A 17,491-nucleotide genomic window follows, 5' to 3' on the forward strand; every position below is an offset into this window, starting at 1 on the left:
AATAATTTGCCTTGTACTTTAATTCCTTTCCTTACACGCTAGTATGCCCGTGATTGCTAGAGATTGCAGCTTATCGGCACTGTGTTTATTCAGACAAAATCATTAGTTTTATATATTTGCGGGTTGCATGATTGCACCCATCCTGCATGAGGATAAGAAGTTTGATGTTTTTACCACTCCAACACTTCCCATCCTTTTCCATTAATTAATTAATTATAATTAATTTCCCATTTTCTCAGAAAAAATGTTTTTTCACCGGTAAAACCAAAACACCGCACAGTAGCAGCAGATCAATTTTCCCGAGAAAATTTAGACGCTTGCTACCATTTTTAACTTTACAGAGCTTAAAGTTCAGCTCAGTAGTATAGTAGCTGAGTTAACTTTTCCGACAGCGATGTGGAACCTGGCATGATTTGGCGCCACCGCCGTTGCCAGATCAAGGCGGCCGTTCTCGACGGCGATTCCCGGGCCTTTCATTGTTCACAAGCGCGGTGCTGATATCCTCCACGATCCTTGGTTCAACAAGGTTGGTTTTTTTTGTTCAAACTTCAATTTTTCTTTCTTCAACTTTCTCACATTTTTTTGGTTTGGGAATCTGGAAAGTTTTAGTTTAAGATTTACAGAAAGGAAATAACTTCCGTTTAGTTCCACCAATTTTTATCTTTAGTTTGTCTATTTATAGTTTATAAAGCTTCTGTTGAATGTTGTGAATTGCTGTTCGCTTGAAAGTCAATATTTTCAAAAAAGAAATTGGGTTGATGATCCATGTTGAAAATGTTCCACAAAATTTTGATGAAGTTTTCGTGGTTGTTTGTTCTTTCTGAAGACTTGAATGGCTGAGAATTATTAGTTTTTTTTTATTAATAAATGCTATGTAGGTTACTACAGACGTGTAGTTTTATGGAATTACACTACTCTTGTAATGGATTTGAATATGGTGGTTATATGAAAGTGGAGGCTTGTGTTTGGATTGGTTTAAAATAGGCCACACACTAGAAATTTTTGAAAGTAAAATGTTTATTTCTCCAAATTTAACCAAATCCAAACAAACAAAAAACAAAAACAATTCAAAATAGTCTGCACACTAGAGAGGAAAAAGTGATTGCTTGATCATTAATGTCATCTACTTTTTACTTGTTAGTGGTGTTTATGTGTTTTAAAGTTTGGTTAAATGTTGAACATGAATTCATGTATTACACATACAATTTGACATTAGAATAAAAATGTAAGCTTCTCATAGAATGTTTTACATAACTTTGGGATCATGTCAAATTGTTCATGTCATCACGGTTTTGGATCTAAAACTCAAGTTTTTCTCCAACTCCGTTTCCAAATTCTTGAATGCAGGATACTGGGTTTCCTTTGACCGAACGGGACCGATTGGGGCTTAGGGGACTCCTTCCTCCTCGTGTCATTTCATTTGAGCAGCAATATGATCGGTTCAGTAAGTTTAAGCCTACCTGTATCATATTTTATGTCTTTAGAATTTTGGATGCTTTACTCTCAGTCATTTTTCCTTTATGCTGAAAATTACATTATAGCTTTTACTTATTTGTAAATTCCCCTTTTTGTTCAGTAATAATTTCATAGCAATATGTTGTTCTAGTGAATTCATACCGGTCTTTGGAGAAGAACACTCATGGACAACCAGATAAAGTTGTTGCCCTAGCCAAATGGAGAATCTTGAACAGACTGCATGACAGGAACGAGACATTGTACTACAGAGTGAGTTGACGATGAAGTTTTCCTCTTAACATGAGAGTATATATTATTATCATGTTGATTTCTTCCATTTCGCTACAGGTGCTTATTGATAATATTAAAGAGTTTGCCCCTATAATATATACTCCTACAGTTGGATTAGTTTGCCAAAATTATTCTGGGTTATTTAGACGTCCACGTGGAATGTATTTTAGTGCCAAAGATAAAGGAGAGATGATGTCGATGATCTATAACTGGCCAGCTCCCGAGGCATTGCATTAATCTTGTTTATGGCAGCATCCTTTTCTTTTGTTTATTAAAGGGAAAACTCTTTTCCTTGATGTTTCTTGGTACATTTGATGATCTATAACTTTTTTCATTTTTTCATCTTACACCTTTTTGCAGGTAGATATGATTATGATTGTCTTGACAAACGGTAGTCGAATCCTTGGCTTAGGTGACCTTGGAGTTCAGGGCATTGGAATACCAATAGGAAAACTTGACATTTATGTTGCTGCTGCCGGTATCAGCCTGCAAGGAGTATGCTTTCTTTTCTCCGTTTATCTATTTGCTTCCTACCTCTTTTCTCTAGCTCAGTTTTGTTTCACGGTGGCCCATGCTTGGGACTAAAATTATTATCAACACATACTAGTGGATAGGATTACTATCCATGCTAAGATACCTTCGGACATATAATCTACTAATATACTTTATTTAATTATTTCAGTTTTATTACCTTCTGTGATAGGTGTCATTTACAAAGGGGCTTGACTATCTTAAGTTCGTTTTGACTTCATTAAGATCATCTACTAGGTAAAAACCAGTAACTTTTTCTAAGTTGTTATATGTTAAATTTCTTAATGTGGCAGATACTTCCAGTTATGCTAGATGTTGGAACCAGCAATCAAAAGCTACTTGAAGATCGTCTTTGTGAGTAAAATGTTTCCCGCCAGATCTTTGTTTTCTTGTTTAAAGCTTTCATTTGTTGATTAGTTTATCCTTACTTTGCAATTATATTTAGAAACTACTAAGACCATACCAAAAGCTAGCATGTGAATTAATCTTAGTTGATCTTGTTAAAGGTATTGGTGACTGTTCTTATGCCATTTTCATGTGATAGATTTAGGACTTCGACAACCAAGGTTGGAAGGCGAAGAGTATCTATCAATTGTGGATGAATTCATGGAAGCTGTTCATGCTCGATGGCCTAAGGCCATTGTGCAGGTTTCTTCTTTCTTTCTTTCTTTCTTTTTATTCTTTTGGGCACATACCTGTTATCAATTGTATAATTAGATGGTTGTGATAATTTCTTCAGTTTGAGGATTTCCAAATGAAGTGGGCTTTTGAAACTTTGGAACGATATCATAAAAGGTTTTGCATGTTTAATGATGATTACAGGTGAGAAAATGATTTAAGACTTTATTAATCAAGAAAATCTTGAAGGTTGTTATCTACTGGACTGTTTTATCGACGTAGCTACTGAAACTTAATTTTTCCTTCATGTCCTTCAGGGCACTGCTGGTGTTGCTCTTGCTGGAATATTGGGATCTGTAAGAGCCCAAGGTCGGCCATTGTCTGATTTTGTAAACCAAAGGATAGTTGTGGTTGGAGCTGGGAGGTAATTGCAGAACTTATTATGATCAACCTTAATATTGGGTGTCTGATTTCATTTTGTTGTTTCATCACATTCATTATAGATTAGCTACTTTTGTGCCAAGAACATTTCTTCTCTGGCTTGCAGTGCAGGGCTTGGTGTTCTGAAAATGGCCATTCAGGCAGTTTCAAAGATGGCAGGGTGCAGTGAAACAGCTGCCAAAAGTCAATTCTTTTTGATTGATAAAGATGCATGCTTTCACATATTTACTAGCTTTGTCAGTTCTTTAAGTTGTAATGCTTGAAACTATAACTGTTTGCGATCATAACTATACGAAGATACCCAATTCTGATTTTGATTGATCTTCTTGTAATGCTATATTATTTGTACTCTTTTTTTCCATCATATTGTTTGTCTTGATATGACTTAATATAAAATGCTGGAATTATAAAATAAATAAATGTGTGCAATCAAGTGTTGGATGCTGCTGTTTTGTATTTGTATTTATTTGCATTAATCCTGATGACAATGCCATTTCTGTATGCAGGGTCTTGTCACAACTGATAGGAATAATCTAGATCCAGCTGCAGCTCCATTTGCTAAAAACCCAAGAGACCTCGAAGGGCTCACTGAGGGTGCTAGTATAATTGAAGTGGTAAATTTAAAGGGTTCATTGAGCAAAACTCGTGTCAAGGGCTATGTTATGATATTGAAAACAATTATTTTGGTATAAGATTACTTAACCATCTACCTATGGTGATGCTGATCTTGAGTGTTCACGCATAGTCATATTCATACATCAAAATTGATTGTTGAACATATTGATGTTTAGGTGAAGAAGGTTAGACCACATGTTCTCCTTGGTTTGTCTGGGGTTGGTGGCATTTTCAATGAGGAGGTAATTATCTTGTACAATTCCACTTATATCATGTCCTATCCATGAGTGAACTATATTAATAATATTTTTTTATTGATACGTTAGGTGTTCTGTATGTGTTATTCAGCAATTTCTTGTTTTAATAATTGTGATTAAACTCAGGTGCTTAAGGCAATGAAAGAATCTGTTTCAACAAAACCTGCCATCTTTGCCATGTCTAGCCCTACCATGAATGGTTTGTCTGCACAAGGCTTAATAAACTCTCACAATTTCTTAATGTAATGACTGTTTTTAATTGACATTGTCGTTGGTGTGACCTGGACAGCTGAGTGCACTGCTATTGATGCTTTTAAGCATGCCGGAGGAGATATCGTATTTGGAAGTGGAAGCCCTTTCGAAAATGTAGATCTTGGTAATTAGCTCTCATTGGTTTTGAGTTGAGGCTTCTTGTCTACTTTACATTATTCCTTAGGTGTGAAGAAACGTCTGATTAAAATTTTATGCAGGTAATTGGAAAAGTGGGTCATGTAAATCAGGCCAACAACATGTATCTGTTCCTAGGGTAGGACATGCTTTCAGCTTTCTTGTGTCTTATAAATTTTCATGATCATTCTTATGATTGGAAATATTGATTTAGTCTCTCATTTTAAACTTCCATTTTAGAATCGGTCTAGGATCACTTTTGTCAGGTGCTCAGCTAATAACAGATGGAATGTTGCAGGCTGCTGCTGAATGGTATGCACATGTTAATGTGGACTACTTTTATTAGCATTCATGGAAGTTTGGCAAAATCTCTTTATTTGATATTTATAGTGTTGCATTCTAGAATTCAATAAGCTGCTAAAACCTAAAGCGATTAAGCATATTGCCCTTGTTTTACATGCTCAAACATTTATCTGTTCGCATTTCTTTGATGGATCAAATCAAATACTACCATATTTCTATGCTGTAGACCATATCCGTGTTTATCCCGTGATAATTTGTGGCATCTTCTTGCGGACATGCTGACATGACATTCAATCTTTTAAAATAAAATACTAACAATACTGTCTTTCTCAGAGCCTTGCTTCATACATGTTAGAGGAAGATATCGCGAAAGGAATCTTGTATCCATCCATTGATAGGTAATATTTTCTTGTCACTTGGTATATTTAATTTTCCGTTTTTGCTTTGTTGATTGATTGTTCTTATAGCTGATATTATTGGCTTTCTCTGATCAATACGTGTGGTTGCTGTAGCATTCGAAATGTAACAGCAGAGGTTGGCGCTGCTGTTCTTCGAACAGCAGTTGAAGAAAACTTGGCAGAAGGGCATGGTGATGTAGGGCCCAAGGAACTTGGCAGAAGGCATGGTAATATATTTTTTGAAGACCCCTGTGCAAGTGTTCTCTATTTTTTACTGAGAAATGTTTTTAGTATTCATTTTGCTTTGTATGGAGTCCACACAACTTTCTATTATTGGATTGGATATGAGACTTATGTCATGTGCATCACATATTTCATCCAATAATAGAATATATATCAGTCTTATGTGACAGATGAGCAAGAATAACACATACACATCTTTCCATTTTCCAAGCTTAATGTGTATACCATATTATTGCGATGTGAAAGAAAGTGTTCATTATCTTCGACAGTTTTAAGTAATGGTAACAATATCAATGCTATATTATATGTCCGTTATCAATACGAGCTATAATTCGGTATTACCCGTTATAGCTCGGTTTTTACGAGCCATAACTCGGTCGGATTAATGTTTCCATGATAACCGACGATCAAACGGCAAAGCAGTCAGTTACGTCATCCATCATTTCAAAACCGACGTTAATGCCAAAAGCGTAACAGACGAGAAACCCATCATAAGGTAAAGTATTTTCTTCTTCGAATAATATATTATACTGATTAAGATTTGGAGTGTCTTTACAGGTATATTTTCTCTCCCTCTCCATTGCAGAGAAGCTCGGATTCAAGGACTGGACGTTCAGCCTCCAAGGTGGTAGTTCGGTAATCGTCCGTCATTAGAAGCCGAGCTATTTCGCAGACAAGAACACTATATATTGGTAAATATTCTTCAAGGAAAAAAAAAATTAAAAGAATGATATATCAATACTATTTAGTTACTATTTTATTTAATTAATGAGTTCAAATAATATTTCATGTATGATCTAAAAAGCACATTGAAGTATGACATTAAATAGGACTAAATTTTATTTGGTTAAAGAAAGGAGATGTGTGAATGCTTTAAAATGGTCCATCTAAGTGAATTATTAATTTATAGGCTCAAATTTTTTTGTAAGTTACAAAAATCATTTTTATATTTTTGTTTTATCTTTTATTTTTTTCACAAGTGATGAATTTTTCTGTTTAAATTAAGAGAAAAATCCAAAACAGCCCTGACAATAATTTCAAAAGACAACAAGGCCCTTGACAAAAAAAATACCAATCCGACTCCGGAGCTTTACTTTTGTGGGACGGATTAGCCCCCGTGCTTTTTTTGGCACAGGGGCCGGATTGAGTATTTTTTTTCTTGGGAGCTTCGTTATCGTTTCGAAATAATTGTCAGGGGTCGGGTGAGGTATTCACTGTTTTGCTTTTTGAAGATTTTAAAAATAACTTATTGATTTTTTAAAAAAATTTATTTTATTTTTTACAAGTTACAAAAAGATATTATGCTATAATAAAAAGTCAAATATGTGACACCTCTTTTTGTAGTTTAGGAAAATTATATGTCAACTTTTATTATATAAAAAAGTTTAAAGATAGATAGAATTTATTATTTTTGTCTTGTATTTTTTGTCTAACAGTCTAATTTTAGACTATATTTTTATACATTATTAATTAATAATTAATCAAAAACAATAAATTATGTTTGTTTTTTATAAGTTATAATGTGTGATGTAAAATTTTAAAATTATATTTGATATTTTGTTGTTAGAAAAACTTACCTCATAACTAATTTTTTTTGTTATACAATTAAGAGAAATAATATATGTAATTTATTTTTGTTATATTGCATAATAAATTTAAGTGTATATATTTGTATATGTATACAAATTTCTTTTATCATTAGAGCGCTTCTAACAATCATATACATGAAAATCTTGTGTAAAATAAATACTTTTTTTATACAATATAATTTTTTATTATGTATTAAAATTATTTTAAACATTAACCTTCAAAAGAATTTTCTACACTCTTAGAAATTTACAAAAATAATATAAATGTAATTTTAAATTTTTTAAAAATTATAACATAAAAAAATAGCAAACTTATTTATTATAAAAGACTTAAAATTCAAGTTATATAAAAAAATTATTATATATTTATTAAAATAAAAAAATTCCACACTTTCTATAATATGTGTTTAATATCCCATACATGTTAATTAATTAAACTTTAAAATACAGAGTTTAAAAACAAGAACAAAGATATTTGTTGTAAAGTCAAAAGACTTTGACTAAACTTAAAAAAAATTCATTGCTGTAATATAAAAAATCACCCAATAATTACTCATTCTTAAAATTTAATTAATACATAATCTTTGATGTTATCACTCCAACACTTTTCATCCTTTTTTATTAATTAATTAATTATCGTGACATTTTGCACAAAAATAATTGACATTTTGTTATAAATTTTTCACCTTTATCCCCAACCCTAGATCTTAAATCTAGAGGAACGCGAGGCAGAGGCTACTTCAGAGGTTTTGGAAGGTTTACGTGGTGGCAAGGTAGCAAATCTCAGTGCTAATTATGTGAAAAGATAGGACACATAGTTATACAATGTTACCATAGGTTTAATCCAGAATTCATGAATCCTCAATTGCAATCCTTAAACACAGCTCAACCACCTTCGATGGCATTCCACAATACCTCAGGCAATCAGCAACGTTACCAAGATCCAAAGATGCAGTCACCTACAGCAGCGAATCCACAAGCACTCCTCTCGCTGCCATCAGCTCTCCCTGACACCGCCTGGTATCCAGACTCAGGAGCCTCGCACCACATCACATTTGACCAAAGAAACCTTGCCACAGGATCAGACTATGAAGGCACAGAGAAAGTGTATGGAGGTAATGGCCAAGGTATGAAAATTGAACATATTGGAAGTTCATTTATGCATGCATCTTTGTCCAACAGACCTTTCACCCTAAGAAACCTACTACATGTACCCACTATCTCTAAAAACCTTGTCAGTGTCGCTAAGTTTGCATTAGACAACTGTGTCTTTTTTGAATTCTGGCCTTATTTTTGCAATGTCAAATGCCAGATGTCCAAGAAGATACTCCTTCAAGGGCTACTTAAGGAAGGACTATCCAGATTTGAAGGGATCCAAGTCATCCCAAAAGCCATTGAAACCAAGCCTTTACATTCCTCACCCATTACACCAACCTGCAACATCACCAATATATCTGAAAAACCAAAATTCACAACCTATAATCCCAAAGAAAAACCAATTACACCTAACCAAGGTCCCAAGTCTTCAAGTTTACCTACTGCAGAGCTAAATTCACCAATCCAAGTTATCCCAAGAGCCACTGACACCAAGCCTTTACATTCCCCACCCTCTATACCAACCTGCTGCATCACCAATATATCTGAAAAATCAAAATTCACAACCAACAATTCCAAAGAAAAACCAAGTACACCTGACCAAGGTCCCAAGTCTTCAAGCTTACCTGCTGCAGAATCAAATTCACCAACCTCAGCTAAAGTCACACCACATACTATGGCCAGCTTAGGCTCAACTACTGACAGCCCTCAAATTTTCCTTTGTAATAAAATCTCTGTCCTACATGAAAAAGAAAAAGAAAATTCAGAAAACAAAGGTCTTCTTAAGTCTATAACAAAGGAGTTTGATCCTATCACAACAAACATCACTTGTAAAAGAGTCAGTGACATAACTCGGCAGTGGCATAGGAAATTAGGCCACCCTTCTGATAAAGTAGTTACACTTGTAATGAAACAATGTAATGTGCCAAAGCTGGCTGATGCAATAAATAAAAACAGTCTTGATCCTTCATTTTGTCATGCTTGTTGCATAAGCAAAATACACCAATTGCCATATCCTGACTCATGTACATCTTATGCACCTTTAGAATTAATATTTTCTGATGTTTGGGAGCCAGCACCAGTATATAGTAGATCAGGTTTTCGTTACTATATATGTTTCATTGATGCATGTACCAGACACATCACCACTTACCTGCTTAACACCAAAGCTCAGGCCTTTAAAGCCTTTCAACAGTACAAAGCAGCTATTGAACTCAAAACAGGACTGAAAATTAAAGCATTACAGACAGACAATGGAGGAGAGTACATGTCTTTGGCATTCAACCAATTTCTTACTAATCACGACATTCAACACAGGCTTACCTGTCCCTACACCCACCAACAGAATGGTACCGTTGAAAGAAGGCACAGACACATCACTGAAACATCACTCACCTTACTAGCTCAAGCCAACCTACCTCTCACATTCTGGGAAGACTCAACCATGACTGCCACCTATCTCATAAACAGATTGCCCACCCAACTTCTCAACAACAAAACCCCATTAGAAGCCCTCACCAATACCAAACCTGACTATGATTTTTTAAAACCCTTTGGCTGCATTTGCTATCCTTTGCTAAGACCATACAATGGACACAAGTTTGATCACAGATCTGACAAATCAATATTTATTGGTTATGCCACAGACCACAAAGGATATAGGTGCTTATTCCCAAATGGAAGAGAAGTTATCTCAAGAAATGCGTACTTCAACGAATCAGAATTTCCTTACCCACAACTATTTCGGTCCCAACCTCACCACACTATCCCACAACCAATCCCCAATCCCACTTTCAATCTCAGTCCTCTTCCCATTATTCAACCTCTTCCTCTCACCACACCCCTACCCCCTCCTAATGCACCTCATACATTGCATTCTATAAATGATACTTCCAATATTCCCAATGACATACATGCATCATTACCTGCCATACCTGTATCTGTGTCTGATTATTCTGTTCTTTCTGATGATACTACTGTTGTCGCTAATCCATCTCCCAGCAATGTCACTCCTAATGCAGGTGCTCATCAATCACCCAGGATTGAAGCTTTTCTGCCAGCCCCAGCTGCCTTGTCAACGAACCAGCATCCAATGCAAACAAGAAGCAAATCTGGAATTTTCAAGCCTAAAACGTATGCAGCAGTAGTGCAAGAGGGTACCACTGACCTCTCGGAGACCCTGCCACCGACAATAGCAGAGGCTCTCACCTGTCCCCATTGGCGAAGAGCAATGGAGGAGGAATTTGAAGCTCTTTTGAGGAACCACACTTGGCAGCTAGTCCCCAAACCCACTCCTAATGCTGCCCCTGTCATTGGTTGCAAATGGATCTTTAGAATAAAGAGACATCCCAACGACACCATTCAAAAGTACAAAGCTAGGCTAGTGGCAAAGGGTTTTCACCAAAAGGAAGGCGTGAATTTTGACCAGGTTTTCAGTCCCGTAGTAAAGCCACCTACTGTGCGAATCATGCTAACTTTGGCTTTGGCAAAAGGATGGAAAATAAGGCAATTTGACTTCAACAATGCCTTTTTAAATGGGGACCTTGAAGAAACAGTATATATGACTCAACCGGAAGGCTTTCTCTCACCGAACCATTTGCATCATGTGTGCAAACTTCAAAGGTCACTATATGGGTTGAAGCAGGCGCCTCGTGCGTGGTTCACTAAGCTCAAGACAACCCTCGATAGCTTTGGATTCCATAACACTATCTCAGACACGTCTCTCTTCACAAGATTTACAGCATCCTCAGCAACTTATATTCTTGTCTATGTCGATGACATCTTAGTCACAGGGAGCTCAGACTCTGAAATTGCCACACTAATCGGCCAGCTTAACTCAATCTTTTCTCTAAAAGACCTAGGAGAAATGAATTATTTCTTGGGTATCGAAGCTGTTAAGAGAAACGACAATGAAATACTCCTCTGCCAAACCAAGTATATCAAGGAGCTGCTTGCAAAAGCGGGAATGCATGATGCAAAAGCCATGCCTACCCCAATGGCTTCCAGCTTGAAACTCTCAATGCATGATGGTGAAGCATTTCAGAAGCCAGCGCTGTACAGATCCATTGTAGGAGGCCTCCAATATATGCAACAATCACCAGACCAGATATTACCTTTGCTGTCAATAAAGTCTCACAATTTATGCACCACCCTCTAGAAACTCATTGGAGAGCTGTCAAAAGAATACTGAGGTACCTGGCTGGCACAACCCAGCATGGCTTAAGGTTTCAAAGGTCGAGTGACTGCAGAATTTATGGCTTCAGTGACTCAGATTGGGGGAGTGATGTTGATGATAGAAAATCTACCAGTGGTTTTTGTCTTTACCTTGGACCTAACTTGGTCTCTTGGTCAAGTAGAAAGCAGACAGTGGTGTCTAGAAGTTCCACAGAAGCTGAATACAGAGGAGTGGCATTGTGCCTCACTGAAATTATTTGGGTTCAAAACCTGCTGAGTGAGATGAAAGTGCCATGCACCACCAAGCCAAGCCTTTACTGTGATAGTCAAAGTGCTGTGCTACTTGCAGCCAATCCTGTTCTTCACAACAAAAGCAAACACTTTGAGCTAAACCTCCATTTTGTCAGGGACTTTGTGGCCAACAAAAAGATTCATGTGCTTCATATTCCTTCCCACGACCAAATAGTTGACTGCCTTACAAAGCCACTGTCAAGTGCATCCTTTCTAAAATTCAAACCACAACTCATAATTGCTGGTCGAGAACTGGAGACAGACAACAGAGAAATTAGTAGTAATGTTGATGTTAGTAGTAATAAAAGATTAGAGTCCAGTAGCAGGGTTGATGTTAGTAGCAATGACCCTGCACTTGCAGAAAACACGTGCAGTTAGTTAGAACTATTGAGCCACATCAGCAAAGTTGTTAGAAGTCAGTTAGAGCCAAATTAGCAAAGTTGTTAGAAATCAATTAGTCTTTCCGTTTAAACCCTATGTGTATATATATCAGTCTCTGTACTAACTTTTGTGTGATTGAATTCATTTTACAATTGCTCTTCCAAAACCTTCCAGCATCTTCTAGATATTCTTCTTCTTCCTCTTCTCTATTCTTCTTCTTCCTCTTCTCAAGGAGGCTGATACCTTCACACTAAGGAATAATGTAAAGTAGACAAGAAGCCTCAACTCAAAACCAATGAGAGCTAATTACCAAGATCTACATTTTCGAAAGGGCTTCCACTTCCAAATACGATATCTCCTCCGGCATGCTTAAAAGCATCAATAGCAGTGCACTCAGCTGTCCAGGTCACACCAACGACAATGTCAATTAAAAACAGTCATTACATTAAGAAATTGTGAGAGTTTATTAAGCCTTGTGCAGACAAACCATTCATGGTAGGGCTAGACATGGCAAAGATGGCAGGTTTTGTTGAAACAGATTCTTTCATTGCCTTAAGCACCTGAGTTTAATCACAATTATTAAAACAAGAAATTGCTGAATAACACATACAGAACACCTAACGTATCAATAAAAAAATATTATTAATATAGTTCACTCATGGATAGGACATGATATAAGTGGAATTGTACAAGATAATTACCTCCTCATTGAAAATGCCACCAACCCCAGACAAACCAAGGAGAACATGTGGTCTAACCTTCTTCACCTAAACATCAATATGTTCAACAATCAATTTTGATGTATGAATATGACTATGCGTGAACACTCAAGATCAGCATCACCATAGGTAGATGGTTAAGTAATCTTATACCAAAATAATTGTTTTCAATATCATAACATAGCCCTTGACACGAGTTTTGCTCAATGAACCCTTTAAATTTACCACTTCAATTATACTAGCACCCTCAGTGAGCCCTTCGAGGTCTCTTGGGTTTTTAGCAAATGGAGCTGCAGCTGGATCTAGATTATTCCTATCAGTTGTGACAAGACCCTGCATACAGAAATGGCATTGTCATCAGGATTAATGCAAATAAATACAAATACAAAACAGCAGCATCCAACACTTGATTGCACACATTTATTTATTTTATAATTCCAGCATTTTATATTAAGTCATATCAAGACAAACAATATGATGGAAAAAAAGAGTACAAATAATATAGCATTACAAGAAGATCAATCAAAATCAGAATTGGGTATCTTCGTATAGTTATGATCGCAAACAGTTATAGTTTCAAGCATTACAACTTAAAGAACTGACAAAGCTAGTAAATATGTGAAAGCATGCATCTTTATCAATCAAAAAGAATTGACTTTTGGCAGCTGTTTCACTGCACCCTGCCATCTTTGAAACTGCCTGAATGGCCATTTTCAGAACACCAAGCCCTGCACTGCAAGCCAGAGAAGAAATGTTCTTGGCACAAAAGTAGCTAATCTATAATGAATGTGATGAAACAACAAAATGAAATCAGACACCCAATATTAAGGTTGATCATAATAAGTTCTGCAATTACCTCCCAGCTCCAACCACAACTATCCTTTGGTTTACAAAATCAGACAATGGCCGACCTTGGGCTCTTACAGATCCCAATATTCCAGCAAGAGCAACACCAGCAGTGCCCTGAAGGACATGAAGGAAAAATTAAGTTTCAGTAGCTACGTCGATAAAACAGTCCAGTAGATAACAACCTTCAAGATTTTCTTGATTAATAAAGTCTTAAATCATTTTCTCACCTGTAATCATCATTAAACATGCAAAACCTTTTATGATATCGTTCCAAAGTTTCAAAAGCCCACTTCATTTGGAAATCCTCAAACTGAAGAAATTATCACAACCATCTAATTATACAATTGATAACAGGTATGTGCCCAAAAGAATAAAAAGAAAGAAAGAAAGAAAGAAGAAACCTGCACAATGGCCTTAGGCCATCGAGCATGAACAGCTTCCATGAATTCATCCACAATTGATAGATACTCTTCGCCTTCCAACCTTGGTTGTCGAAGTCCTAAATCTATCACATGAAAATGGCATAAGAACAGTCACCAATACCTTTAACAAGATCAACTAAGATTAATTCACATGCTAGCTTTTGGTATGGTCTTAGTAGTTTCTAAATATAATTGCAAAGTAAGGATAAACTAATCAACAAATGAAAGCTTTAAACAAGAAAACAAAGATCTGGCGGGAAACATTTTACTCACAAAGACGATCTTCAAGTAGCTTTTGATTGCTGGTTCCAACATCTAGCATAACTGGAAGTATCTGCCACATTAAGAAATTTAACATATAACAACTTAGAAAAAGTTACTGGTTTTTACCTAGTAGATGATCTTAATGAAGTCAAAACGAACTTAAGATAGTCAAGCCCCTTTGTAAATGACACCTATCACAGAAGGTAATAAAACTGAAATAATTAAATAAAGTATATTAGTAGATTATATGTCCGAAGGTATCTTAGCATGGATAGTAATCCTATCCACTAGTATGTGTTGATAATAATTTTAGTCCCAAGCATGGGCCACCGTGAAACAAAACTGAGCTAGAGAAAAGAGGTAGGAAGCAAATAGATAAACGGAGAAAAGAAAGCATACTCCTTGCAGGCTGATACCGGCAGCAGCAACATAAATGTCAAGTTTTCCTATTGGTATTCCAATGCCCTGAACTCCAAGGTCACCTAAGCCAAGGATTCGACTACCGTTTGTCAAGACAATCATAATCATATCTACCTGCAAAAAGGTGTAAGATGAAAAAATGAAAAAAGTTATAGATCATCAAATGTACCAAGAAACATCAAGGAAAAGAGTTTTCCCTTTAATAAACAAAAGAAAAGGATGCTGCCATAAACAAGATTAATGCAATGCCTCGGGAGCTGGCCAGTTATAGATCATCGACATCATCTCTCCTTTATCTTTGGCACTAAAATACATTCCACGTGGACGTCTAAATAACCCAGAATAATTTTGGCAAACTAATCCAACTGTAGGAGTATATATTATAGGGGCAAACTCTTTAATATTATCAATAAGCACCTGTAGCGAAATGGAAGAAATCAACATGATAATAATATATACTCTCATGTTAAGAGGAAAACTTCATCGTCAACTCACTCTGTAGTACAATGTCTCGTTCCTGTCATGCAGTCTGTTCAAGATTCTCCATTTGGCTAGGGCAACAACTTTATCTGGTTGTCCATGAGTGTTCTTCTCCAAAGACCGGTATGAATTCACTAGAACAACATATTGCTATGAAATTATTACTGAACAAAAAGGGGAATTTACAAATAAGTAAAAGCTATAATGTAATTTTCAGCATAAAGGAAAAATGACTGAGAGTAAAGCATCCAAAATTCTAAAGACATAAAATATGATACAGGTAGGCTTAAACTTACTGAACCGATCATATTGCTGCTCAAATGAAATGACACGAGGAGGAAGGAGTCCCCTAAGCCCCAATCGGTCCCGTTCGGTCAAAGGAAACCCAGTATCCTGCATTCAAGAATTTGGAAACGGAGTTGGAGAAAAACTTGAGTTTTAGATCCAAAACCGTGATGACATGAACAATTTGACATGATCCCAAAGTTATGTAAAACATTCTATGAGAAGCTTACATTTTTATTCTAATGTCAAATTGTATGTGTAATACATGAATTCATGTTCAACATTTAACCAAACTTTAAAACACATAAACACCACTAACAAGTAAAAAGTAGATGACATTAATGATCAAGCAATCACTTTTTCCTCTCTAGTGTGCAGACTATTTTGAATTGTTTTTGTTTTTTGTTTGTTTGGATTTGGTTAAATTTGGAGAAATAAACATTTTACTTTCAAAAATTTCTAGTGTGTGGCCTATTTTAAACCAATCCAAACACAAGCCTCCACTTTCATATAACCACCATATTCAAATCCATTACAAGAGTAGTGTAATTCCATAAAACTACACGTCTGTAGTAACCTACATAGCATTTATTAATAAAAAAAAACTAATAATTCTCAGCCATTCAAGTCTTCAGAAAGAACAAACAACCACGAAAACTTCATCAAAATTTTGTGGAACATTTTCAACATGGATCATCAACCCAATTTCTTTTTTGAAAATATTGACTTTCAAGCGAACAGCAATTCACAACATTCAACAGAAGCTTTATAAACTATAAATAGACAAACTAAAGATAAAAATTGGTGGAACTAAACGGAAGTTATTTCCTTTCTGTAAATCTTAAACTAAAACTTTCCAGATTCCCAAACCAAAAAAATGTGAGAAAGTTGAAGAAAGAAAAATTGAAGTTTGAACAAAAAAAACCAACCTTGTTGAACCAAGGATCGTGGAGGATATCAGCACCGCGCTTGTGAACAATGAAAGGCCCGGGAATCGCCGTCGAGAACGGCCGCCTCGATCTGGCAACGGCGGTGGCGCCAAATCATGCCAGGTTCCACATCGCTGTCGGAAAAGTTAACTCAGCTACTATACTACTGAGCTGAACTTTAAGCTCTGTAAAGTTAAAAATGGTAGCAAGCGTCTAAATTTTCTCGGGAAAATTGATCTGCTGCTACTGTGCGGTGTTTTGGTTTTACCGGTGAAGAAACATTTTTTCTGAGAAAATGGGAAATTAATTATAATTAATTAATTAATGGAAAAGGATGGGAAGTGTTGGAGTGGTAAAAACATCAAACTTAAGAACACTTTCTCCAAGAAGCAGCAAGTATATTCCTGTTAACTCCATCGTCATTCGGATTTGGGTATACGTTAACGGATTCTGGGTAGACGAGTTTGGAGTAGGTCTTTTTATGCAGTGTGTATTATTTTATGTGAGAACTCCTTAGAACTCCGAGAAATGAAATAGAACATTTATCATGCCTTTAATTGAGACGATAGAACTCGGAATATCGAACTGTAAAAACAAGGAATACATTGACAAGGAAGTATATTAACTATTAAGGAAATTTATTGAAGAATTAAATGCATAATGAATTAAAAGTTTTTAATATATTGAAATTTTAAGAGTTTGTTCTCTATGAAGAGAACTTTATTTTTAGTATTTTAAATTACTCTTAAGGAACTTTGTTTACATTTTCTTTTTCTTCTTTTAATAGCTTTACTGAAACAAGAATGAAAAGTTATCAAATATCAATCCTGCTGTGCGTGCCCTCTTATATCAATTTTGATTGTTTGCAGTTTTGGTTTTGTTTTGCTATGTTTTATTATTTCACATACTAAAGACCTCATCGGCCATCACTAATCACAATAACAGCCTTGGATAAATGAGGGACCCTCTATATCACAATCACAATCTTCAGAGTCTTTGGATGCTTATTTACTATTTTGCTTGCATTGCTTCGCTACCAACACAAGAGAATACC

The 17,491-nt window shown here is 35.8% G+C and overlaps 1 protein-coding gene and 1 pseudogene across 1 annotated transcript; one reads left to right on the top strand and one right to left on the bottom strand.

Annotated features, from left to right (window-relative positions):
- The first annotated feature begins 43 nt into the window (after window positions 1–43).
- Window positions 44–9,193, top strand: LOC112769722 (NAD-dependent malic enzyme 59 kDa isoform, mitochondrial-like; annotated as a pseudogene).
- On the bottom strand, window positions 7,892–16,551 carry LOC112708164 (NAD-dependent malic enzyme 2, mitochondrial-like; the record flags this gene model as incomplete). Its single annotated transcript, XM_072233281.1, has 15 exons — window positions 7,892–8,962; window positions 10,158–12,466; window positions 12,557–12,629; window positions 12,771–12,836; window positions 13,014–13,121; window positions 13,419–13,521; window positions 13,645–13,758; window positions 13,871–13,947; window positions 14,039–14,142; window positions 14,333–14,393; window positions 14,723–14,857; window positions 14,993–15,160; window positions 15,239–15,357; window positions 15,520–15,616; window positions 16,438–16,551. Coding segments are annotated over 14 exons (1,434 nt in total), but the record flags the coding sequence as incomplete, so codon positions are not given.
- Between the last annotated feature and the right edge of the window lie 940 nt (window positions 16,552–17,491).

This window comes from Arachis hypogaea, chromosome 1 (genome assembly GCF_003086295.3).
Source record: "Arachis hypogaea cultivar Tifrunner chromosome 1, arahy.Tifrunner.gnm2.J5K5, whole genome shotgun sequence".
Lineage (NCBI taxonomy): Eukaryota > Viridiplantae > Streptophyta > Magnoliopsida > Fabales > Fabaceae > Arachis > Arachis hypogaea.